Below are 26,982 nucleotides of genomic sequence, written 5' to 3'. Positions count from 1 at the left end.
TGGTCTCCAAAATGTATTTTGGCTGGAAGAAGGGGATTTGGTGCAGGGCGTGTGTTGCGTTTTAGGAAAAAGAAATGGTGAAACCATCAATGAAGAATTTAAAGAGAGGTGTGAGAAATGCCAAAAATATAACTTGTAGCATCTCTGTGCCCCTTCAGATGAAGTTGGACTCCAGCTCCCACCATCCTTCTCCGCTGGCTGTGCTGGCTGAGGGAAGCTGGAGTTGGAAGGTGGTGGACTCTCCTTCTCTGGAGATTTTTAGTTAGTGTTGGTCTGCCATAGTCAAAACAAAAAAAATTCCTTCCAGTAGCACCTTAAAGACCAACTAAGTCAGTTCTTGGTGTGTATCTGAAGAAGTGTGCATGCACACGAAAGCTCATACCAAGAACTGACTTAGTTGGTCTTTAAGGTGCTACTGGAAGGAAATTTTTTTGTTTTGGAGATTTTTAGGCAGAGGTTGGATGGCCATCTGTCATGGATGCTTTAGTTGGGATTCCTTCATTGCAGGGAGCTGGAATATATGACCCTCAGGGTCCTTTCCAACTCTACAGTTCTATGACTCTTTGATTCTAAGTGTGAGTTTGTCAGTTTGGCTGGGTAGTTACACAGGTCCAAGGACCAAAAGCAAGACAGTCCTGTCCATCCCCTCTCTCTTTAAGAACTATATCAATGGGGGAATTCTGCTTTGTGTGGTTTTACCCACAGAGCACTGCAGTCTGAAAATTCTGAAGGGGCACCAAGCTCAGGCCTGGGACAAAAAAGTGTGGCCAAGGATGTACTTCCCATACTTATTTGAGTCCCATACTTATTTGAGCAAGGAAGGTGGATACAACCTTTCGAGGGTGTGTGTGTGTGTGTGTGTGTGTGTGTGTCTGTGTGTACTGGAATGCAAGAGGAAAGAACTCCCTCTGGTGAAATGTTTAGACAGATGCATTTGACTAATGAGTCACTTGGTGCTGTACGATTCCATAAGGCAGTGTTTTTCGACCTTTTTTGGGCAAAGGCACACTTGTTTCATGAAAAAAATCACGAGGCACACCACCATTAGAAAATGTTTAAAAATTTAACTCTGTGCCTATATTGACTATATATAAAGTAATAATTACTTTACAGACCACAGTAATCTCCTGGGTGTATAAGAGACTACCCTGGTCCTGAACTGTATGATGAGACATAATATCAAAATTTTCCAAAAAAACTTTCATTTTCTACCTCTTCTGGTCTAGAGGTGAACAAGAAACCCTTAGCCTCTCGCTAAGGGCCGGGCGCTCCTGCCATTGGAGGGCGAACACTCACTGGCGGAGAACCGAAAGGAAACAATCGGGGTCAACAAAGGAAGCTCGCCTCTGAGGGGAATGTCAAGAGCAGGCCTTTTCCCGGCCACAGACTGCCCGGCTCTGGGCGGCCCCGGAGGCGCTGGGCCAGGCGCACTTACTGAGGAGCCGGCCCAGAAGGGGCAGGAGTTCTTCACTTGCGGGGAGCTGCTGAGGGACAGCGCCCCGAAGCTGAGCACCACCAGGCAGCAGCCCAGGATCAGCTGCAGCAGCCCCAGAGACAGCAGAGGGCGCGCCGGCAGCAGCCCCGGCCGAGACGGCGGCGGCCTCGCCGCCCAGGGTGGCCTGGGCCACGCTCGGCCGTGCTCTCCCCCAGCGGGACCATGGCGGCCGGGCAGGTGGCAGCGGCGCCGGGCCAGAGGCGGCGGGTCTGGGTGCCGAGAGCCGGGCCAGCGGGCAGCACGAGCCCTGGAGGCAACAAGTGCGTGGTCCGGCGCCTGCCTAGTGGGCGAAAATTTGACATTTTTTTTTTAAAAAAAATATTTCAAATTTTTCAATTTTTCCCACGGCACACCAGGCAACATCTCACGGCACACTAGTGTGCTGCGGAACAGTGGTTGAAAAACACTGCCATAAGGTAATGGTAAACAGCCGGGCAGCATCCATAACTAAAAGAACTACCTTTACTCTAAAGACATGAACTGCTCCTTTTATTAAAAAAAGACCCCAAAATAAACTGCAATCTGATGGGCCTGCTCATTCCCCAAATAACTAAATCTGCATTTCTATCCCTGTTATCTATGATTCAGTTCCTGGCATCTCCAGTTATAGTATGTGGAAGCTTACATATGCTGGACTGATAGAGGCTCGCAATGCCACCTGCTGGAGCAGAGATGGGAACTGTGTACTCTCCAGATATTGTTGGACTCCAGCTCCCATTAACCCCTGCCAGCATAGCCAATGGTCAGGGACGATGGGAGTTGTAGTCCAGCAACATCTGGAGAGTGGCAGATTTCCTACCCTTCATTTTCACTGACTGGTTCCCCATCACTATGATAGAGGTTAATTCAGACCACATGCAAATTTAACCTGATGCAGCCATGGAGAAATGCACAAATCCACATACAATGTGTTTCGAGTCAGCTCTTCTTGTCTATTTGAACCAATGAGAAGAACAGGGAGAAAAAAGACAGCCACACGTATTGACCCAAATAAATTTATGAAATATATTAAAAGATACAAATAAATACAAATATGTACACATGAAGTGGTGTACATCCTAAGAGGGCTGTGCTAAAGGACCAACAGAAGGTCGATGCTTCCAATTCTGGGTCAAGACAACAAATACTGAACTAATTAATACTTTCAATCACACTGCCAGATAATCACCAGGCAAGAGGCATTGCCCCAGGTAACACATTCCCAGTGGCATTGGCCTTTGTGTAGTAATGGAGTAAGAGAGTGTGGTTTCAAAGAACTATGACCAGAGGCATTCATGCCAATACCGGATTACATTGAGATTGCAACCACACAATTCCTCTCCTTCAAAAGAGGAGCGCTTGTCATGTGATCAGGCATTGGTTTGGAGGCCCAGGCTCAAGCGTTCTTTGAAGCGCATAGTGGAGGGGAAGAGGCACTTCTTTGGTCTGCCACCATGCGAAGGCATCTTCCTTTGGGAAGATGTTGGGGCAGTGATGACATTAGATAGATGAATACAAGTTGCTGAGAAAATGTTTCCTAACCTCAGCATGGAAAGGTCATCTTGCACAACAGGTGCTGTTTGGGAGGAGGGGTACATGAGGAGAGTTCAGATCACATGTGATTATCCTCCAGGAGCACCTCTTTCTCTGGTTATTATGAGGCTTTGAAGAAAACTATCTGCAACCAACGGCTCTTAATACAACACATTTTGAAACAGGAACATGAACACACTCAGCTTTAAACTCAATTATGTTATCTGGTCCTTTACCTCTATGCAAACATGAAATTGCATCCCTGAGCTTGCAACTGAAGCTAAGATTTAAAGTTACCTTCAACTAAGGTCTTATCCACACTTACCTCTTGCCCTGCTCTTTCCAGGCAGAGGTGCACACTTGTAAAAGCTCCATGTCTGAACATGTCTGTTTTCTTTTTTTGCCCCCGTTTTCCTTGAAAATCCATTCTTTAACACTCAATCAGCACAAACAGTAATTCAGATTTCCAATGGATTGCATTTGCTCCGACTACGCTTTAAAGAGCAGGTTTTTGTGGGAAAAGCTCCAAAGGGAAAGGGAAAGGACATTCGAACACAGAGCTTTAAAGTGTGGACTGCGCATGGAAAGACCAGAGGAAAAGTAAGTGTAGATAAGCCCTAACATGTGGCTTTCACAAGTAATATTACATCTGCATTGTAGTTCCCCACTGCAGCTCTGCATTTTGCTTTAAACACACCTCTTCTGACAGCATCCCTCACCAACCATACGAAAGACGACAGTCAGGTTTCGAACTCATACATGCAACAAAAAGCAAGATGTACTTCTACATGAAGCACAGACCTTTCCTTTCCATGACCCTGTCACCCGAAAAGTCACAGTGCAACCAGAACAACATGTGCACACACACAAAAAACCCCAACTGTGCATAGATGTAGGAAAGTTTCAGGAGTCCCCCAACCCCATGCCAAAAATAATTATTTAACGTTTGTCTAGCTCACCCACCAGACCCCAAATTCTTCATAGCACATTAGCTGCCCTCTAGTCTGTGATGCATCTTCATGGTCCTCCTTCTCAAGTCTCTGCTGCTTCTTATCCATACAGATATGCTTCACGCCAGGCATCTCCTGAATCCTTTAGAGAGCTGCAAAACAGGGAGGGAGGGCTTTGATTAAACAAGAAGAGAGGACAATGCGGCAAGTAAAAGGTGGGTCCCCCCCACTACATCTCACTACTATATACCGGTACTTCTTTGATCAATGCACAGGCAGCAATTCCATATCCAGTGATGTTGATGAATCTGAAACAGTTCCCACTGCCCTAAATCAATGAACTTCTGATTTACCATGTTTATTTCACTAGCATATAGAAAATTAAACTTCAAAAGTATGCCACATTAACTTTACCATGCTATAAAACTAAGCGTTTGAAAGAGTTCAAAATGAAATATTCCCACAGGAAATATAATTTGAACATTGTATTTCAACAATTTCAAATTGGATTTATTTTTCTGAACACGGGCAGATATTTAAAACATGACCACTTAATAGCATATATTTCTGTTATATGGGGCTGTGTTCAACTAAATAATTGCACCAGCAGAGTGAGATTCCCCTTAGCATTACTTTGAATAAAAAAGAAGGTACTGAAAACTGTTAACATACAAATTTTAGCATGCCTGATGTGCATAAATATATACACTTCCTAGGAACAATCACCTGAAAAAAGGTGAATTTACAACTTTGGCTTTAGATACGACTGGAATTTTATGTGTTTCAGTTCCCCTGTATAGTTTGTATCATGCTCATTTTTCCTAATACAGAAGTCTGCCTAAGATACACATCTCTGCATACAATTTCCCTTACTATAATGCATTTCCCCCCATTTTTTATCACCAACATATACATTTATTGCACACTTTACAGTATATGGGATTTTGTATTTGGCAGAACAGCTACATTGCAAAATTTGGAAAAGTACAAATTAGGTGGCGATGTATCAGTTCTCAGACTCTTTCAGAAGCTTCACCTGTAAGTGCAAACCGAAACCGTTCCCCACTCTCCATCCCTAGTGAGGCCAAAGGAGACCAACTGAAGGCAGCCCTGTTTAGAGAAGCTTTTAATGTTTGACAGACTATTGTCTTTTAATATTTTGTTGGAAGCCGCCCAGAGTGGGCAGGGTATAAATAATAATAATAATAATAATATAATAATAATAACTGGATGTATCTTGAGTTTCCCCTTTTCCCACTTCAGCTGTTCAATGTCATGCATAAAGCAAAACACAGACAAACAGGAGTGCCTGGAGGAGCTTAATAAGGAAAGAGTTTGAAAAAGCCTCTTTTGATGTTCATGATTTGGGGAGTGGGATGGGGTGGGGAGGAAGGGACTGAACAGATATTTGACTGTTCCTTGGGTGTCAGGTTGTTATTTTTGTGTAGGATTCAACCACACACCAGCAAATTCAGGTTAAGAACATAAGAATAGTTTGCTACATCAGGCCAATGGCCCATCTTATCCAGCATCCTGTTCTCCATGGAGCAAACGGCAGATGAGAGACATTGCCATCTAGCGCCCAAAGGCAGGAATATCAACTTGTGGAAGCAGCTGGTCTCATGAGTTTCCTGCCTTTGGACACTAGACGGCAGTGTTTTCTTAACACTTCTCAGGGATAAGAAAAGCCATTGGGAAATGCACTGGGAAATGTGGGATAGCACCTGCTCTGATGCAACATCATCCAACATCCCTTCAAACAAGTCGGAATAAATGCTTAAACAGGTGACCCGGAAGTGCCACTAGAAAGAGGGTAGAACCAGTGTTGCTCTCCCCTCGGCTCTTGACTACATCAAGGGACAAGCTCTATTAAATGTTAATGGCTGACCAGGGCTCCAATACTTTTTGCCCTTTTCTTCCACTTCCTTATTGCTTTTCTTGCCCCACTGCAGTTCATAAAGCACCCTTGCCATACTTACTGCAAAATGTCTGCAAAGGCCTGGAGCAGGGACTTGCTGTGGTAGTCAATGCCATGCTTGGCACACAGAGATTTCACCAGGGGGGCCACCTTCCAGTAGTTGTGGCGAGGCATCGTGGGGAAAAGACTGCAGAGGGAAGAAAGGGTGTTCTGTCAAATCAGCTCCTCTTTCTTATTTAGAAGGCCCATCCCACTAGCAATGATTTCATAAAACCACACACTAGGGAGGTACACAAAGGATTTTGTGGCTCCCACTGTCCTACTTACTGGTGCTCAATCTGGAAATTCAGGTGGCCAGTGAACCAGTCATTGAACGGGGACTGATCCACATTGCACGTTGCTTGGAGCTGCAGGGGGAAATATAAGAAAGGATATGGAACAATGGATCTCTTTGTTTCACACAAAGAGACTGCAACTGAATGAGGCACAGTTATCTTTTATGTTCCTCTAAGTAGCAGCAACTGGATCCCACAGGAGTAGCATTCCAGCAAGTTTCTCAGGGGAAATGGTCAGAAAGGCAGGTATCCCACCTTTCCAAAAGATGCTAAGGAGGCAACGACTGATTTATGTGTGTCTAATTGACGTGGGTGGCACTGTGGTCTAAACCACAGAGCCTAGGGCTTGCCGATCAGAAGGTTGGCGGTTCAAATCCCTGCGCCGGGGTGAGCTCCCTTTCTTCGGTCCCAGCTCCTGCCCACCTAGCAGTTCGAAAGCATGTCAAAGTGCAAGTAGATAAATAGGTACTGCTCTGGCGGGAAGGTAAACAGCATTTCCGTGCACTGCTCTGGTTCACCAGAAGCAGCTTAGTCATGATGGCCACATGACCCGGAAGCTATCTGTGGACAAACGCCGGCTCCCTCGGCCTACAGAGCGAGATGAGCGCGCAACCCCAGAGTCATCCGCTACTGGACTTAACAGTCAGGGGTACCTTTACCTTTTTAATTGACACATGACTGTGCATTGTGGCCGGAACAAAAGCAGGGACAGAACAGGATGGGACAGGGCAGAGAAGAGTGGAGCAGGCTCCGCCACTGCATGGAACACATATCCTAAACAAATTGGGGGCTGCCTGTACTGATTGTGTTTCCTTAGCATTCCTTTCCCACAGAAATAAAAATGGGCAAAATATCCTCCATCCCAATTTGCAATTGGCTCAGCTTTTGTAGTTGTTGTTTTAAAAAAGAAGACCTCTCAGAAAAGCTTGAGATTTACATTTTAAAGTACTCCTTAGCTCTGAAAGACTCTGTCTGGAGGAGTTTGCCCAGCAACACCAGTCCCCTGCCAATAATCCCCTCACCTCACTTTTCTACATACACTAAGATATCTCTGGTGTTATTTGATTCCCAGCTTCCATCAGTCCTAGCCAGCATGATTAATGATCAGGGATGATGGGAACTGTCAGCTGAAGAAGACCATGCTGGTTACCTCTTTGTGGGACCGGGGAGGAAAACTCGCAGCAGGGAAAACTGGCAAGAGCCTGAGGATTTTTCAATGCCACCTGGAAATCTTTCTTGTTTTGGCCTTAGACCCAACTTTCCCTGGCTCCTCAGGATTTGCAATCGGTTCTTTCTGTTTCTGTGCTCTTTTCATTTTACTTATACGCTACTCAACCAAGTCCCCCAAATTCTTTACACATACAACACAATACAACATCTCACTAGAAACACTAAAACAAGATAAAAAATAAATCACAAAAACAAAAAGCCCAGCAAAAAAAGGCCAAACAAAAATCAGTATAAAAACACAGCAGCCAAATAAATTTAAGTCCGCAAGGGGGAACTTTCCAAAATTGTGATTTAAGAGGTTTGGGAGAATGAGAAGGTGTTGAGGTTGCAGCTAAAAAGACCACAGTTGTAGGCACAGGACAAGCCTTCGTGGGGGCGCCACCACTGAAGGCACCATGTCCCTAGCAGGTGTCTGCTGCTGCACTTCCTTCGGTGGGGGAACATGGAGAAGGTGGCTTTTTTTAAAAAAAAAACAAACCTGATTGCTTTCAAACTTTTGTTTAGGCTGCCTTGGACATTTCTATATATAATGGAAAGGTAGGATGTAAATAGAAAAGGTAGGATGTTTTAACAAATGCATGAATGAATCCCTGTCTGACTCTGCATTGAAAACTTCTGTGCGGTCAGAAGCACAGCTGAAGCATGGGTGGGGGTGTATTCAGCTTGACTTGCCAATCTGGAGATATATTGTATTCCAGTACCCACCCACCCCTCCATATTTTTGTCTTCTGCACCATCACTAGTCTAAAAGTGTCTGTGATGATTCTCAGAGCCCCTTCAGACATCCTTTCCACTGCACATTCATGATAGTTATTGGGGTGGTCATATGTGATCTCATTTTCAACATCGTCTGCGTCGCTTCCAAATGTTTTGGGGTGGTCACATTGCTTCATTTCCAATCGGTGCATGTACCATAGTCCCAGTAACTTTTTGTGCCACAAATGTTCTGCTTTATTTTGTCCCACTTTTGTTGGTCAGTTGCCCCTCTAGACAGAAATAATGTAGTAGCATTGGGGAAACACTGCAGAACAAGCCATAGCCACTAATAATGCACTAGTATTGTGCCAATAACGTTTTGCGTAACACCCACACAATAAAACACCAGAAACCAATTATTTGAATAGTAAGAAAGTGTCTTACCTGGGTAGACACCCAGTCCATATTTCTATCATAATCAATGTTCATTGGGATATGATTCATTTGTGAAACCCAAGTAAACCAAGTGGACTCTAGATACCTGCCAAGACAAATGCATTTTTATTATTATTATTAATTATTATTATTATTGAATTTCTATAGCACCATCAATCCAAGGACCACAGAGTGGTTTACAATATAAGAACACAAAGATGCATAACATAGTAACAAATAAAACAATACCCCCCCCCCCGTTTAAAAGGACATTGATTGTTCAGTCAGCCAAAGGCATGGGGAGAAGAAGAATGTTTTTGCCTCCCTGGGAACAGCATTCCACAAGTGGCGAGCCACAACAGAAAATGCCCTTTCTCGTGTTGCCACCCTCCAAACCTCTCATGGAGGGGGCATTGCATACATCATGGCATAAAAAGGTAAAGGTAAAGATACCCCTGACCATTAGGTCCAGTCGCGGACAACTCTGGGGTTGTAGCGCTCATCTCACTCTATAGGCCGAGGGAGCCTGCGTTTGTCCACAGACAGTTTTTCCGGGTCATGTGGCCAGCATGACAAAGCTGCTTCTGGCAAACCAGAGCAGCGCACGGAAACGCTGTTTACCTTCCTGCCGGAGCGGTACCTATTTATCTACTTGCACTTTGACATACTTTCGAACTGCTAGGTGGGCAGGAGCTGGGACTGAGCAACAGGAGCTCACCCTGTTGCGGGAATTCAAACCGCCGACCTTCCAATCGGCAAGCCCTAGGCTCTGTGGTTTAGACCACAGCGCCACCCGCATCCCACTTCATGGCATACTTTGCACTAAATCTGTACCTCTATTGCTCTATTACTAGAACAGGCGAAGCAGACCTAAGAAAATATCCATAGTAAGTGAGAGCAAGGCTGCCTCCACACCAGAAATCTTCATGTTCTGGATTTTTTTTTTCCAATGCCCTAAACATATTTAGTATGTTTATTTCAACTCATATTTGGTAAGCAAAGCTAAAATTGCCCATTTTGAGTTTGACAGGCTGTATAAATAATTCTAGAGCCAAAAGCAACTGAACTAAAATACTTGATTAGGGAAAAGAGAGAGAGGAAGTGTTGTAACCATGGAGGACATAATAATCCTCACATAACCTGGGGGGGGGGGGGGAGAGAGACAGGAAAAATAGGTAGAAAAGGAAATTACGGTAAATGCCTGAGGAGAGGGGAACTGAAATTGGGAATGTGTGCTTCGACAAAGGCAGGAAAGGAAATTGCTTGATGGGAGTTCTACTTCCCTAAACGTTGCCTTTTCTGCCTTTAACCACGCGGTGGCACCAAACCCTCCTTGATGTCTTGCTGCGGAATCCGGGGAAACATGATTTCCAGGTATACAAAATTATTGTGCCTCAAAACAATTGATCAAGGAGCTGATGGGAGTTGATGCTAGACGTAATCCTAAATGCTTTGGGTGTAAGATATAAGGGTAGTTAAACTGACTGGGAACAGTGACCGCAATGTCAACATATACACAAGTGGGAAAGGGGATTAGTTAGATGAAAGGGATAACAATGCTGTTGAAATCGTTTCAAAATCCTTAAAGGTAAAGGTAAAGGTACCCCTGCCCGTACGGGCCAGGCTTGCCAGACTCTGGGGTTGTGCGCCCATCTCACTCAAGAGGCCAGGGGCCAGCGCTGTCCGAAGACACTTCCGGGTCACGTGGCCAGCGTGACATCGCTGCTCTGGTGAGCCAGAGCTGCACACGGAAACGCCGTTTACCTTCCCGCTAGAAAGCGGTCCCTATTTATCTACTTGCACCCGAGGGTGCTTTCGAACTGCTAGGTTGGCAGGCGCTGGGACTGAGCGACGGGAGCGCACCCCGCCGCGGGGATTCGAACCGCCGACCTTTCGATTGGCAAGCCCTAGGCGCTGAGGCTTTAACCCACAACGCCACCCGCGTCCCTTTCAAAATCCTTGGAGATTATTTAAAACCAAACTAAAGGAAGCTTCCAAGAAGTATACACAGATTTAGGAAAGACGTCATCAAATTAACGGAGATTCCTGCATTGCAAGGGGTTGGACTAGGTGTCTCTCTTCCAACTCTATGATTCTACGAAATTCAGGAGGCTGCCAGTTAAGGAGCAGAGCCAAGGAAGCAGGGGCAGGCAAGGAAGCTTCCTTCAGAACAATGAAGCTCTGCCCAGATGAGGAGGACTCAGGAATGCAAACTGCGGGATAACCAGCATACAGTGACAAGGATGGAAGTGAAAAGAGAATTTGGGGAGTGTAATAAATAGAAAAAAGAGTGTGTGCTTAAAAAAAAGCCCAGCAAAAATATTTGTTTAGCTCCCTCAGAATCAGGAAACTGGCCAAGGAGGTAGGTAGCTGGGCCATTAGACAACAAGAAAGTAAAAGGTCTGCTATAGGAGAATACTAGTGAAGCTTCACACATTATTTCCATATTTTTTTCATCTGAAGAAAGCACTGGTCAGATACTCGACTGAACTGGATTTTTAAGGAAGGGAGTATAAAGAATTAAGCCAAATAGGGGCAAGAAGAGACTAAGTCCTTGGGATTTATTGACAAACCAAATAAATCCCTGTGTTTGGAAGGAATCAACCCAAGATCTTGAAGAATTCAAGCTGAAATTGCTGATCTTCTGACAATTGTGTCACTTAGATTTGTGGAGTTGGAAGGGACCACATGGGTCGTCTAAGTCAAACCCATTGCAATGCTGGACTTGTCTATAAATGGATCATAATTTTAGCTTGATCAAAAAGCAGTATAAAGCACTGTTGTCTCTGTCTTATTGATACAATCTCTGTCCATATTGTTAAATATTGATAATTATTTAAAGGGCTTTGAGGGGTTTACTGAAAATTATTTTATTATGTGCACTGCTTAGAAATTTTACTGAGTAGGCAAATAACACAGGACTGGAAGGTAGGCAGTGTAACAATGGCTTTTAAAAACCAGATCCACAAAAGATATAGGAAATTATATCCTTGGCATTGCAGCTGACATGTAAAGTAATAGAGGAAATTTTATTTGCTAATGCTGACTAACTATGAACTGATGCTGACTATTCAGGAAAGAAATAGCACACCGGCTAATTTATCCTGCAAAAACTATTTTGAAACCAGTATGTGGGCAAAGCTGCTCTTTTAGCTGCCATGTTTTCCTTTCCCGTATAATGCAAATTACACTGCTGAGAAGATGAAAGCGACAAGAGGTCTGTGTGTGGCCAGTGACAAACCCAAGCCTCTTGCCTGGCTTAACTTTTTGGTATTTCTCCTTTCATGTAATACAAGCCATGCCTGACACTTACCACCAAACCACAACCCAAATGTCTAGCTAGCATTTCATTCATCTATTCAATATTTTAAAAAATATACATATAAACCGTAAAGAGCATCCATTAAAACAAGAAACACAGCCTAAAATCAATAATATCTATAAAGCAACTGATGGTTGCTGCTTCACATACAGTAAGAGGGAAGGATATAGCATCAGGATCTGCTCTAGTTTTGGAAATTGACATTTGTAATTGTAAGTTTTTGAACTGCTTTAAAATGTATTTTAAATTGTTGTAGCCCACCTTGGGACTTTAGGGTAAAGGGTGGGTTTTAAAAAACAAACAAGCAGATCCATGTGACAGTGTCGAATGTGGTAGTAAGCCAACTTGCTGTCAATCCCCCATCTCCAATTTATTTACTTGGCCCTTGAGAACTAAGTAAAGTATTTCACAAATGAAGCAACGCAATCATTTGTGCTACTTAGCCTGCAGCTATGCCCAGTCCCAGATCCGCAAGTGCAAAAGACTGCCCTGCCTCCCTGATTGTGAACTTTAAGCGACGGATTTCAGGACTGCTTAAACTGACTGGCAGCAGCTAAGATCCTTGGCTAAGTGTACAGGGCAGTGCACAGAAATTAGTATCAGAAGAAGGCAAATGAGAGAACAAAGGCTGGCCTGAGCTTTCCCCCTTCTGTCTCCAGGAGTTGAAAAGGAGGGATTTCTCCGTTCCATTTTTTCAGAAGGCAGGTTACCCTATCCACCCCAAACAAACACTAAAGCAACCTCCTGTCCCTGCTTGCATTCTGGCAAGCCCACCGGGCCTATGTAAGGTCCCTCTCCCACTCCTCTGCTACATTCCCACAACCGTTCACGATGCTTAGAACTAGCTTAGATGATTCCCAGCTTTTGGAGTAGCATCTCTACTGTGGCAGTGCCCACCACCTATGTTTAGGGCTCAGCCCCCCGAAACACAGTGGCCACAGCCAACATGAGATGCACTGACGCTGGATTGAATGCACCTACCAACTTGCGCTGCAAAGAGGCAGCGTTTGCATGCACCCACACCAAACACAGACGTGCACTTCCAGAAACGGAAACACAGGCAGGCTAGGGCGCACTTGGTTTTGCCTTTCTCTCCTGTCCGCCTGTCTCTCCCCGTCCCCCTAGCTCTTTACCTCCACCCCCATCCTACCAACCATCCCCTTGCAAGTCCATTGCCAGCCACGGGTGATGCTCCCACCTTCCCCAGCTCTGCCAAGTCCCCAGGCACACAAGCCACAGAAGGCAATGAAGTGCCAATCTCTGACGATCTTCCCTGTGCTGCGTTGCTCAGGGCCACGGTGATCAAGTGTATTTGCTGACACCTTAAGGAGCAGCTGTCTGTGGAGAAGAGGGCCAGAAAGCTTTTTGGGATGGGGGCGGGGGGGAGAGAAGAAAACAAGAGAGAAGCGACAGGTCCGTGGTGCCACCGCTCACTTCCCCCTCCTCACCTTGATCCCTGGAACAAACAGGGACTGTGGTGGAGGGGGACACAGCACATTGCCATGGTCAGGGAAGCAGAGTGCCAGTTGTGTTTGCTAGTGCTTATTTTCCCTGTTGCCGGTAATTTAGCAAGCCAGCTGCCCATCGCCCATAATTTAGCAATCGCCCCTCCACCTGCTGCCCTGGGCACATGCTCCTTCCCTCCCCCCCACTCCTTTCCATCACTGGCTATGCTTTCTAAACCAAATGTGAGAAACACTTCTCTTTCTGGTGTCTTAGTTTATAAATGTCTCTAAAATGTTAACTAAAGGCCATGTTGAGCTGGCATCTTGATGTGTGCTGGACATAACAATATTTATGGGGCAAAAGATTTGAGTTGCAGTCTGGGGGCTGATGCAATGCAAATTGAAGATCATTTTGCACAATCTGAAAGCGTTTAACCTAAAATGACTAGCAGGACCTAACTGTTGGAAGTAGCATATGTTCAGAGTATATCACAATTGGATAAAAAAATATAGATATTTGAGATTAAACATCAACAAAAAACAGATGAGAGTTCAGCAGAGAGAAGGATTCTGAGGTTTCGTGTTACCTGGAGAGCCAGTAGTATGCCATGAAACAATTAAATCCCATAAGAGGTATGTACATGAGACAGACTCTGATGTTGTATGAAATGATCAAGGCTAGATCCTGTCAAAGGAAGGGGAAAAAGAAAGGTTATATTTTTTGCTACACAGTGGCGTGTGTATTTAAAATTTGTGTTGACCGCTGCTGGAATTAGTATATGTGAAGAGTGAATTAACCTAGGCAAACTTCCTAAGGTGTATATCTGCCATCGCTTTAAGGCTAGGCAATTGACAAGTGTAAAACCTAATTTCATTTGAGGTAATGAGCCATTTAACACATCAAAGGAGTGCAGCCCCTCCCTGTGTTAGTAGAGGCCAGAGCTTCTTAAGAGGAAGGATCAGAAAGCAATGGGAGCTCAGAGAGGAAGCCAGTCAATACATGGGAGTCAGCAGGGATGTATGCTGGAGAGTGGGAAAAGCATGATGGCTGCTGTCTGCTTGAGTGCAAGGCTACGGCTAGGGAAGAAGCAGGGACCTTTTGGGGTGGCAGCACTCTGAGCCCCTTCATCTAGGCTTCAGGTTGTATATATGTATAAACCAACCATATACCATAAAGGCACCACCAAAAGGAAACACAAACCCTTGGTAAGTGCCTGGAACCCCTGAATTCGCATGCACCACTCAGCAGAGATTGGGATGGCATGTAACCAGTGCTTTTTTACCTAAAAAAATGTTTAGGGGTACTCTCATTTTGACTCAAGAAAATCACCATTTTATAGTTCAAATTGGGAAAATAAATACAGTAAATGGACCAAAGTACAAAGATTCACAAAATGTTGAGGGGTATGTGTACCCCTGCATCCCCCCGGAAAAAAAGCACTGCATGTAACAATATGTATAATAATGCATATAATGTGCAATAACTGTTTGCATTTTTAGTGGAACGGATTCAATCACTACTTACCACCCATTCTTTGCGCTTGAATGAGAAGTAGAATACAGACCACTGGAAGAAGGGAACCAGCAACGCTGGGGCTACAACTGTTGAAAAAACAAAAGGAAGACTTGTAAAAAACAACCTTTATAAAAATTTCAAACTACCATCCATCTTCCTGAGAAAGTCGAGCATCGCTTGTCTTTGCTCACAGAAGGGTTCTTCTTTTTCACTTTTTTTCTGCCTTTCCCTTATCCAGCTAGTATTTGTCCTCACTTGAGAACTCCATTTTATCTGCTTCAAGGGGTTAGTCTGATGGCCAGCAAGATAAAATTTCTGCCATCTTTGTTCCAATTCTCCCCTGCAGGGTGGTTAAAGCAACTCAATGCATAGTCTAAAATGCCTCTTCTTAAGCTATACCTTTTTATTCTCAATTTTTTGCTGATCGTACTGCTATATCTCACTTTCACCCTATGGCCCAACAGATATGCAGTGTGCTATTATCCTATATTCTCTGGTTTTCAAACTCTGCTGGCTAGGATTCTATAACCTGTGCCCTTTCTATGTATGGCAATGTCCTGAGAGAGGGGCACATTGAATGCTCTGTGGTGCGTGGAGAGCAGGGGAGAGAAGAATATGCTCAAAAGCCATTCCCAACTAACAATGAGACAAGGAAATTACATCAACTCAAAGTTTATTGAAGGTTAGTGCTGTAAAGCCACAGATTCCAAAGGTCTTGCAGAGCAGCAACCACTCATTTTCCATAGACTCTACCTCACCTTTCTCAGAGCCTGGGTCACCCCCAGAGGCATCGGAGAGGCATTGGACATCAAGGGCTCAGTCCAACAGGAATGAACATACACCCCAATAGCTCCCTTCCCTGAGCTACAGAGCTTGGGAAGTGAGAGATCTAGAGGTTATGGCATTCTCAGCCTAATCTCCATTACAGGGGGGTTGTGAGGATAAAATGGGGAGAAGGAGGAGAATTCTGTAGGCCACCTTGAGTTCCCTGGAGGAAAGGTGCAATACAGTGGTGCCTCGTGGTGCCTCGCAAGACGAAATTAATTCGTTCCGCAAGTTTTTTCTTCTTGCGAGTTTTTTGTCTTGCAAAGCACGGTTTCCCATAGGAATGCACTGAAAATCAATCAATGCGTTCCTATGGAAACCACCTTCAGACCAGGTCCAGGGACAGTCTGTCCCCCGACCTCTTCTGAAAGCTGGGGGGGGGGACAAGGGCTTTTCTTCCCACCCCCAGCATTTTAAAAAACCCCGGGACAGCGGAAGACTTCTCCGCTGTCCGGGGCGATCTTAAAATGCTGGCGGGCGGCAACGCAGCCTTCGCTGCCGCCTGCCAGCATTTTAAGATCGGCCCGGACAGCGGAGAAGTCCTCCGATGTCCCGGGGTTTTTTAAAAGCCCCCGGGAAGGCAGGCAGGGGGGACAAAGACTTTTGCCCCCCGCCAGCCTTCAGAAGAGGTCCAGGACCTCTTCTGAAGGCGGGCGGGGGGCCAAAGTCTTTGCTCCCCCCCGCCTGCCTTCAAAAGCCGTCCGGGATAGCGGGAAGCGCTTCCCTGCTATCCCAGACTGCTTTTAAAATGCTGGCGGTGGGGAGCAAAGCCTTTCGGCCCCCGCCAGCCTTCCTGGAACTCTTCTGAAGGCCGGAGGGGGGGGAAAGGCTTTGCTCCCCACCGCCAGCATTTAAAAGAGGTCCCCGGAGATTTCCCTATGGGCTTTCTTCTTGCGAAGCAAGCCCATAGGGAAATTCGTCTTGCGAAGCAACTCGCAAACGGAAAACCCTTTCGTCTTGCGGGCTTTTCGTCTTGCGAGGCATTCGTCTTGCGGGGCACCACTGTATAAATATAAAACTACATAAAACCAAAATGGCACAAGATCCTCTCTGGGGCACCCCAGTAGCCAAGTTCCCTTATATAGTGTTGGGGGGCAGGGGATTCCCCTTTTCAAAGCTCTCTGTAACTTCATGCAGGTTGGGGAAGAACCTCTCAGGTAACCAAGAGCTGAAACCTCCTTAGGCCTCTGGGCCCATCTTTCCCTTCTCAGGAAACTTTTCTCCCCTTTCTCTCTGATTGGTTCCTCCAGGGAATTTAAACTCATGAGCTCCAAGAGCCCTTCATTAGGATTTTGTGGTAGCAGCTGCTCCCTGCCCTGCCCCTGGCTGGACCTGATGAGTTGTGGCAGACCTGGCTCTTGGGGAGGTGGATCAGGGACTCCATCAAGCGCAAGTCCCGTGACAGAACACTCTCTACCCAGCAGATATTCACACTATTTCACTTAGAAAAGTATCTCAGGAAGGAGAAGCTCTGTGACAAAGGAGTGGAAACTTGTGACATTTTTCAGGGACAAAGATACTCACGCCAGAAGTACTTGTGCTGATGGTTGTAAGGCATATACTTCTTTTTCTGCAACCCGAGCTGTGAAGAAAGAGGTATCAACGTCTCACTCAGGCTATAGACACCCACCTTATCACCTATCGCCTATTCTTTCAATCTCTGGGTGACAGCTGCTACATGAATAAAATATACTTAGCACCTTAACTCCCATCTCCCCCTGGGCTTCATCATAGAAAGGGGTGTGTGGAAATAAAAATCATAACCAAGGCTCGGTCATGACCTTATGAAATTACACATCCTTGCTACCATAAACGAGAGAGAGAGGCCAACTGGGATGATCTGCCCCCCAAAAGCTATTTTATTTATTACACTTTCAGCCTGTCTTTCTTCCCTCCAGGACCCTCAGAGCATGAATGATCATTCTCTGCTTGGGGCCCATTGTACCCTCCTGACCCCATTATATATTTCTGTGGTCTTTCCTGATGGACAACATATCATAAAAATGTAGGCAGCATTCGAATCAACAATCCAAACTAGGAGCTCGGAAGACACACAGAACATAGAAACAGGAAAGCAGGTACTTGGCTTATTAAGAAATTCAGGTGTTGCCCCTTTATATCACAATCCTTTGCATATCTACTAAAACTAAAACCTAAAATGCCTCATTGAAGTCCATGGGACTTACTCCTGTACATGTTTACCTGGAAATAAGTCTTATTGAACTCAGGAGGACTTACTTCTCAGTAACCAAGCAACTTGAAAGAATTTTTAACCAAGGGTCAAATTATAAGTTATGCTAAGAATGAAAAATTAAGACATAAGAAATAAAAAATACTTTCTTTATGGACATTCAGTTTTATTATATCGGTACAAAATGTTGGTGGTATGTTGCTTCTATATGAATGTGTAGTTACTCAGTTTTCATTTCTTTTTCTTTCCCTTCAGACTGTTTTGTTAGTGTAGGTAAAGGAAATAAGGTCTGAAAACATGTCAATATTTTATCTCCTATATATCACGCTTATATATTATTTGCCTTTATAATTGTGTGTGTGTGTGTAAAATCTTTATATTTTATACAATTTAAAATATTTTTTAAACCTGATGTTTTCCTGCTGAAAATCATGGCTGTCTCGTGTAAGCTGCCCAACAGCTTTATTCTTGGCTGTACACTCTTTCTGGCTGCTTTCCTAAGCAACCCTTTAGTAGCATACACCTTGCAAACGTACCTCTGTAGCCAGCTTCTTCCCCAAAGCAAACACCAGGGGGTGCATGTTGAGATCAGGGTCTTTACGGAAGCAGTTGGGTTTGGCATGGTGCTGGAAATGCAGGTTATTCCACCACTGGGCTGGCATTCCCTATAGGAGAGGAGAACACAGGGTTGAAAACAGAGCAGAAGTCAAACCCACTGGCTGTCAGAAAGGACAGCTTCCACTCAGAGGGGGAAATATACCTACTTTCACTGTGCCCATTAAGATCTTGTGAACCCAGTGGTTCAATGTGGATGTGCTGAAGACTGAAAGGTGTCCCAAGTCATGCTGCAACCAGGACATTTGATTCTGTAAGATAAAGAGGATCATTAAGAAAACATAACTCAGATCCATTGCACAACTAAACATAGATTCAGGTAGGTAGCCGTGTTGGTCTAACACAGTCAAAATAAATTAAAAAATTAACCAACTAAGTTTTTTCTAGGTATAAGCTTTCATGTACATTTCTAAAGAAGTGTGCATGCACACGAAAGCTTATACCCAGAGCAAACTTAGTTGGTCTCTAAGATGCTACTGGACAATTTTTAAATTTATTTCAACAACTAAACATAAAATGAAAACAATGCAATTACTCTTTTTTAAACAAAGTACCAGGAGATCATCCATGCCAAAGGCAATTATTTTTTACATAAGATTGCAGGCTTTAATTATCTCAAATGCAATCCCCAATTAGCTGGGGAACACTATGGCCTAATTTGGATGTAATACTAAGATGTCGTTAAGGATTACTTCCCAAGCCATGGGCTTACTTGCTTCTCTCCCCTCTCCTCCTCTGGCATGGCCACAAAGATGAGACTGAATGATTTTACTTCTGTTTTCAATTAATGGCACTTTAGTGTAGCGTCTGTGATTAACTATGATTTTGAAACAAGCCAACTTCATAAACTATGGTTGGAATCAGGCTTGTTTCAGGTAACCATAGTTCAGACTAACCACAGTTTATCCTGGCATGAACACAACACTAAACAAAGCTTAGTTAAAGACAAAAGCTTCTTATTTCCACCTTGCAGCTGTACCAGAAAAACAGAGGATGGAGCTAACAGGCCTGAAGATTGTCTATATGATGCTGATGCTGATCTGAACTAGGGCAAAGCATTTCTCGACTAATTGGGGATGCCCTTTTGAATGATTAAAGGTAATACGCAAATTGAATCAATGAATGTGTTTAATATATTTGTTCTTCACATAGCAGTTTAAAAATACAAGGACCAAACCACACACACAAATACTATTCTCCCTATCAGCAACCAGTAAAGCAGTCACAACAGGCTCCAGCATTAATTCCTGACCTCTTTAACCCTAATATTACAGCCCATGCCCCATGATCCCTTTCTAAACTAGTGTAAGTATATTCAATCTATTTAAATATATCTATTAATCACAATCTAATGCCACAGCTCCATAAAAGCTTTTAGGGGCTCACAGATTATTTTTCTTGAAAGATTCAAGTCCATAAATCACCTGTCTTTAAAAAGAAGGACACAAGGAAGTGGAAACTCGCTATGGCGAGTGTATTTGTTGAAGGCTGAATATTGCCAGATTAACATGGCACTTGCCTCTTCAAAAAAAGCATGGTGCAGGTGGTTTGTGTGTGACTTCTGACCTGCCCAACATCTCTCCCTGCACCAGGGCTGAGAAACCTGTGGCCTTCCAGATGCTTCTGGATAACAACTCCCATCATCCCTGGGGCTGATGGGAGCTGAATCAAACAACATCTGGAGGGTCACAGATTCCTCACCCCTGCCTTACACAATAGGCTCTAAGTCTGTGTATATTGCGTCTTTCAGTTTGTTGGAAGAGGGGTCAGTTTGACTCCCTAGGTCAAAGAAGCTGGCATAAGGGGATGTAATAGGTGCTAGAAGGGTCTAGAAGGCTTTTCCTTCTTTACTAAGATTATGCCCATGCAGAAACAACAACACCCCCATATTTACCAGGGTTGACCCATGAAACTGAAAACAGATTTTGTGTCTGATTCTTGGTGATGCTATTAAACCATAAGTGCATGGATAAACTACCCTGTCTGAATATGGATTTTCAAACAGCAAAGTTCTCTAGAGACTTTCCCAAGTTCCACAAGTACTTTATAATGTAGCACAAGGAAATAGCTTTGGTTTTTGTGGTAACAAACAAACAACCCCAAACCCTAGTGTGCTGTGAAGAGCTAGCTGCATTGGACTGTGTTCTGGTGGTTTCATGAACCCCATGGTATTTTTGAAATAATAATGCGTAGGAAAAAAAACAGTTTCGAAGATGGAATGGTGTCTCAGACATTCTACCTGAGCAGTGGTAAACAGTGCAACGCCCACAAAGAACGGCACTAAGGATGATCCAAAGTACCAGATGGTAAACCAGGCAGCAGCATCCAGCACCATGATTTGAAGGAACATCAGGAAGAAGAAAAGAATGTTGGGCTTCAGAAGTCCCATCTTCTCAACAGTGGACCGCAGCTCCCGGAAATCTTCCACTAGCAATTTCTGTGGGGAAACAAAGAATGGCAACCAGTTGTTCCAGACACACACACAGAAGTAACATCGGAATGCATCAAATGAAAACGGAGAAAGAGCGCCAGCCACTTACAGGTGTTGTTGGGCTCCAACTCCCATCATCCATTGGGCCACACTGGCTAGGGCTGATGGGAGTTAAGAGTCCAAAAATGTTTGGAGGACCACAAGTCCCCCATACTTGCTCTCCACGGTACTAGCTGCATCACTAAATCCTCTGGTGATTCCTGTGGCACAGGGAGAAGCTTCCAGCTGTGCACACTGAGTTGTGGCAGTGAAGAGAGACCACAAACTGTCATCTGTCCTGAGCAAAGGCTCGGTTATGCCACTGTTTATGGCATTAAAAGTCTTCTCGCCTTCTCAGCATGAATGATTATAAACCTTCGGAGAAATATATGGCTGGGGAGCCCATGTAGTCTCCCTGTTACAACTGTAGTGTTTCCAGAAGTTCATTCCCATTCTTTAGATCACCATTTACCAACCAGTCTTTGACAATTACGCTATCTGTATGAACCGTGGTACTGCTCTCTGACGAGCCTTCTTCCGATGATTCAAGCTGCAGAGATGGGCAAGCGTCATTCTGGCAGATCCACAGTGATTCCCGCATCCTCACCAGATTCCAAGTTTTGGAGGAAAGCTGAGGGTGAGGGGCTGGAAGTATACCACCCCCCACAATCTCCCTTCCTCTCAGGAAAAGGAGGTGAGGAGGCAGATACAGCTACTGTTCGGCAGAGTGGCAGGGGTTCACTATCAACATGAGCTGAAGCCCACAGGCTCCCCTGCCTCTTTCCTGCAGAACAGAGAAGTTGAGAAGAGAGGGAGACTCCTGCAGCAGCTGCTAGGTGGAACTGAACCCCTTCACCCATTATCAGCCAAGGCTGGAATGCTCACCTCTGCCTTGCCTCCTGGAAAGGAAAGGAGGGTGCAGGGGTGGAAAATGCCTTTGCTGATTTATGGAAATGCTTGCTTGTCTGCATCCAGATTGTAAGGTGGCCACAACTTTTGGCTTGGCCATTGTAGCCCCAAATCAATGTTAGTTAGTGAGTTAGTTATACCCTAAGTGTAGCAAACAAACTTTGAAAAGTGTTGGATAACAGAAGGCAAAAAGCGACTGAGGGAAGTGCAGGCAGCTGGGTAATAAAAATTTCTGCAGGCAATTAACTTCTGTGGACTTATTTGCAAGGCTAACCCATCCTCATGATTCTGTCAAGTTATTTTATATATCTGAGTTTATTATACTAAAACTTTGGGGCACTATAGCCAACTGGAATACTTGGCAGGGGGTTGGACTCGATGGCCCTTGTGGTCTCTTCCAACTCTATGATTCTATGATTCTAAACATACACAGATTTACTGCATGAAAATAAAGTGCCATGCAAGAAGGCACACAGTGAAATCCTTTGCAGGCCTCTCCACTACAAATTAACTTGGATGGTGTACTACTTTTATTGCCATTGCGTTCACCAAAGAATCCCAAGAACTGATGAGGCTCCTGGGAGTTCTCTTTTAAGTTAAAGATCCCTACTCTCTTTTTCTAAAATGCCCTGGGGAGAATAAATTATTCTTAAACCAGATGACATCCTGCGTATGCTTACTCAGAGATTAAATCAAAAGGAACACCGTGATACACTTCTGTAGGGCCAATAAGCCCAACAACATACAGCTTATGTATGTATGTAGGGACGCGATGGCGCTGTGGTCTAAACCGCTGAGCCTGTGGGCTTGCTGATTAGAAGATAGGCAATTTGAATGTGCGCAACAGGGTGAGCTCACATTGCTCTGTCCCAGCTTCTGCCAACCTAGCAGTTCATGGCGTTTCCATGTGCTCTGGCTTCCGTCATGGTGCCCCGTCGTGCCAGAAGTAGTTTAGTTATGCTGGCCACATGACCCGGAAAGCTGTCTTAACTGTCCAGGGGTCCTTTACCTTTTTTTTTTACAGCTTATGTAGTAAAGTGCAACAAGGAAGATTCTCTTGTGAATTTTAGTTCACAGACGAGTTTGTTCAATAAGAGATCTAAACATATTAATTTTCTTTCTTCTGTGGGTCAGCGGGGAATCTACGATATGTTGCTGGAGTGCAATTCCCATTATCCCTGACCATTGGCCATTCTTGCTGGGGATGATGGGATTTGTAGCCCTGCAATACAGTGGTACCTCAGGTTACAGACACTTCAGGTTACACACTCAAGAAAGCAAGAAATAGTAACTCGGGTTAAGAACTTTGCTTCAGGATGAGAACAGAAATTGTGCAGCAGCGGCGCAGCAGCAGCAGGAGGTCCCATTAGCTAAAGTGGTGCTTCAGGTTAAGAACAGTTTCAGGTTAAGAATGGACCTCCAGAACGAATTAAGTTCTTAACCCGAGGTACCACTGTAATTGTAATTCACAAGTTATGCTTTGACCAAAGGTTCCCTGACACCTGCATTACATAATAAGGGATAGGAATGGACTGTAAGCCTAGTTAAAGGAGAAAACAGGAAATATTATTTATTTCGGGTGTTTGCCATACTGTCTGAAGGCTCATTCATACTTCCATTTGTCCCATTACTTCTTCCGTTTGGTCCATGACTTCTAGACACAGGTCAGAGAGCTTTTTCTTAAATTCCACTGTTTACAGCTGAATAAGAACAAACATCAATCCACAGAATACCCAACTGATATTTGCTCCAATTCAACAGTAAAGCAGCTGGACAAAAGAAAAACCACTTGGACCCATACCCTAGGAGTCATGGACCAACCAGAAGTGTGGATGAGCTCTCAGTCACAATGTAGTCTTAGCTTTCCTGTTTTGAAATACAGATGAGATGCGTCCCCTCTGCTGACAACAGAACATAAACCACTCTTTAGTGGTGCAATATTATGTGCACCATATATATGCAATGTAAAATGGAATTCCAATTTCCCTGCTTTCTTCCAGTGTAAAGGTAAAAAAATGATAGACATATAAATTGTTTCCCATGCCCAACTTACATTTTTGCTGGACTCAGAGCTAGGTTGATCTGGTGCCAATTCTCCTATCAGCAAGGGATTCAAGAACTTGCTTACATAATCCCTATGAAGGTGGAATGCTGTGAATGCATCCTGGGAGAGAAAGGGAAAAAAGCATAAAATTGGGATGGAATGAAAGGCAAGCATACATCTAGGCAGAAGTGAGAGATGAAAAGTAGCCTCAAAACAAAGAATTTGCTGCATGTACTACACAGCTTATTTGCACCCATTTTCATTTGAGGGTTGAAGGAGTGTTGGCTGTGCACCTCATCTACATTCATATCTGTTGTTTTCATGCTAGTGTGTAAGGTAACATGGCCTGTGTTACTTCCAGGTCCAGTATTTGTTTCTTTTCTCCACTACTTTTCATTCAACGTTTCTCAACAGCTGCGCATGGGGGGGGGGAGGGGGACCTGTCTTGTGCATTCTTTTCAACATAAAATTCTATGTAGGAATTTTGTACTGTGATGAAACAACTCTTAAATCCCTCCCCTTTATATCACAGACACGACATATCTCCAGCCTAAGACAGGTCTCATATACTACACTAGACAAAAGTATTTAATCTTTTCTTGACTTCCCACTTTGCATCTATGGGTCTTAAGATGTGTCTTCTTTTCCATTCCATTGATCTCTCTGCTTTGCGTGTACATATACACTTCTTAAATGCTTAACAGTAATGCAATATTTTAAGAGACAGAGTCACATCTTTTCTACTACACATATATGGTCATTCATTCACAACCCATTTCTTTATTTATTAGCATCCTTCTCACCACTAGTGCGATGATGGAACATCTCCTGTATGCACATGTATATATGCTACACCCATTTCTTATATGTGTGGCCGCATGCCTCCTTCCACAACAATCAGCACATAAGCAAGAAACCAGGCTTTTAAATATTTGCTTTTTTATCTATGGTAAATTAAAATTATCTCCATGCAGGACTATGCAGAAATGGCGAAACTTGCCGGAAGAATAAGAAATCAAAATAACAAACTTTTTGTAAAAGGACAGAAATGGTTTATTGAAAGTTTAAAAACAAATTGTAAACAGATAAAGACATTGGCAGGATTATTGAAATAACCAGCAGTTTCGAAAGAATATATAATTAAAATAAATGAATAAAAGAATACTGTAAGTGAATTTAGAATATGCAGGAAATGATTAAAATAAATTTAAGGAACCACAGAAAGAGGAGGAAGGAAATCGAGGTTTTAAATGTTACAACTATTGTAAAACAACTAACTGAAATGTATATAAATGAAAACTTATATATATACACACACACACACCTCCACACAACCCAAGAGTTGTTATAAAAGTTAGTTTTTCTCTTTGGGATCACATATAACTAACACACACACACACACACACACACACGGACTGGTGGGCTAGAAATATTTGCATGATGAGTAAATGTGGTGGGCATATTTGCAAGCTGGATTAGACATATTTTATGTAGGACTCAGGGAAGCTGACAGTGAATCTGCATATATTTGGTGAGAAGAAAACTATTTATTTATAGGTAACTCAATGCCAACATGCACGGGTTTTCAACCTTTTTGAGTCCACGGCTCCCTTGACTTGACCAGCTACCTTCTTTCTGCAGCACCCCTATGGGACTCAGAAGCCCAGTTATGTCACCCCTTGCCTGCAGAGCTGGCAGCCTCTCACCCTTTTTCAAACACCCTCCCTTGTGGAGTCTTCCCTCAGCCCCCTCTCCACTCTCCTTGGGAGTCCTCTGGGCAGCCACTGCTGCTGCCCCTGGTCTCTGAGCTGCCCCCAAAATAGGCGCCCCCTCACAGTGCCCCACAGGGGCCCTGGAAGAGGATTCCCCCAGCCTTAGTGGCCCAGTGAAGACTGACCAAAGGTGAACATGGGGACAGCACCTTACCTTGGGGGGGGGGCGCTGCTGGGCCTGTATGGTGGAAAGGCCCTGGGCTCCCAGGCAGGCCTAGCACAAGAAAGGCCTGTGCAGTGCCTGCTCGTTTCCGCTGGACCGAGATAAACCTACACATTATCGATCTGATATGGAACTCATTATGCTACGCTTGAGGCCTTAATCGTAACAGCTAATTAGCAAGTATGAAATAAAAGCCAAAGACGCAGCAAAAGGATATTGACAGGTAGTTTTGAGACCACCCCCCCCCTCCTGAGGAGGGGAAGAAACCGTCAGGGCAGGGGGCCCACTATTGCCAAGCGCTGAAACGTTCACACGACCTCTACACGCATCCCGTGTCGTTCACCAGGATAACTCCGTTTTAGAACCATCCCAGAAGTTGCCGGTCCCAGGGAAGAGCGACTGGTAATCCGCATCCCCGCCTTGCGCACTTGGTAATCCAGGGCCACCAGGGCTTCCCCGCCGCGACCTGCACCCCCCCCCCCCCCGGGGGAGGAAGAGGAGCACAACCCGCGCACCGCTCTCACCGTGGCGTCTTGCCCGGCATAGTGGCTGATCACCCTGGAGCCTCCCGGGTGCCGCCGGTGGAAGCTGCTGATGTCGTAGACTTTCCTGTTGATCACCAGCCACCGCTCGGGCTTGATCCGACCCGAGCGCTGCTGGATCTCCTCCCAGGTGAAGAAGCGGCGGGAACGGACCTCGCCGCCCCCGTTGGCCCGCTTCTCCTCAACTCCCGCTCCCGACCCCACTCCCGACGCGGTCTCCTGCAGCGGAGGAGCCATTCTCTCCCGGCCTTCTCTCTGCCCGCTGCGATCCCCGCGGCAGTCACGGATCTCCTGTGGAAATTCCGACGTCCGCGCAGCGCCGCTGTCAGCGCGAAACTCGCTCGAAGGCGAGGAGATAGATCATAAACGTGCTTTGCCCAGCGCCTTCCCGCAGGGACGCTCCCCTCCGGGATCTGATTGGCTTCCCGCGCTCTCCGGGGAGCCCATTGGCTACTGGGCGCCGGCTTCGGTGTCTCCGAAGGCGCCTTGAAGTGCCACACCCAACAACAGAGCGCTGCCTCTTGGATCCCTTTTGGAAAAGCCATAATGGCACTTTTTTTTGTTGCCCAGTTACCGCCCCGAGTGTTGGCATGTGGT

At 44.9% G+C, this 26,982-nt stretch overlaps 1 protein-coding gene and 1 long non-coding RNA gene across 3 annotated transcripts; one reads left to right on the top strand and one right to left on the bottom strand.

The window, feature by feature from the left end:
* Positions 1-443: 443 nt before the first annotated feature.
* Positions 444-3,612, top strand: LOC309381043. The gene is made up of 2 exons (XR_014173274.1): positions 444-973; positions 1,912-3,612. It is a non-coding gene; the product is annotated as an uncharacterized lncRNA (long non-coding RNA).
* LOC309380639 (acyl-CoA (8-3)-desaturase-like) lies at positions 2,477-26,822 on the bottom strand. Of its 2 annotated transcripts, none has more exons than XM_081930828.1 (12): positions 26,368-26,822; positions 23,918-24,028; positions 20,725-20,922; positions 18,635-18,736; positions 18,407-18,535; positions 17,204-17,261; positions 14,864-14,940; positions 13,926-14,023; positions 8,581-8,677; positions 6,203-6,282; positions 5,937-6,062; positions 2,477-4,109 (listed from the first exon to the last, which is right to left on the bottom strand). In XM_081930828.1, exons 1-12 carry the CDS (start codon positions 26,620-26,622, stop codon positions 4,058-4,060), a joined length of 1,383 nt encoding a protein of 460 aa, XP_081786954.1. In that variant the 5' UTR covers positions 26,623-26,822; the 3' UTR covers positions 2,477-4,057. The 2 variants fall into 2 exon arrangements, with proteins under 2 accessions (XP_081786954.1, XP_081786955.1); XM_081930829.1 differs by lacking the exon at positions 26,368-26,822 and adding an exon at positions 26,161-26,271.
* Positions 26,823-26,982: the final 160 nt, after the last annotated feature.

This window comes from Podarcis melisellensis, assembly GCF_964234715.1.
Source record: "Podarcis melisellensis genome assembly, chromosome: 1".
In the NCBI taxonomy this organism is placed as follows: Eukaryota; Metazoa; Chordata; class Lepidosauria; order Squamata; family Lacertidae; genus Podarcis; species Podarcis melisellensis.
The sequence above is the reverse complement of the archived record's forward strand: the minus strand, read 5'-3'. Positions and strand labels throughout refer to the sequence as shown.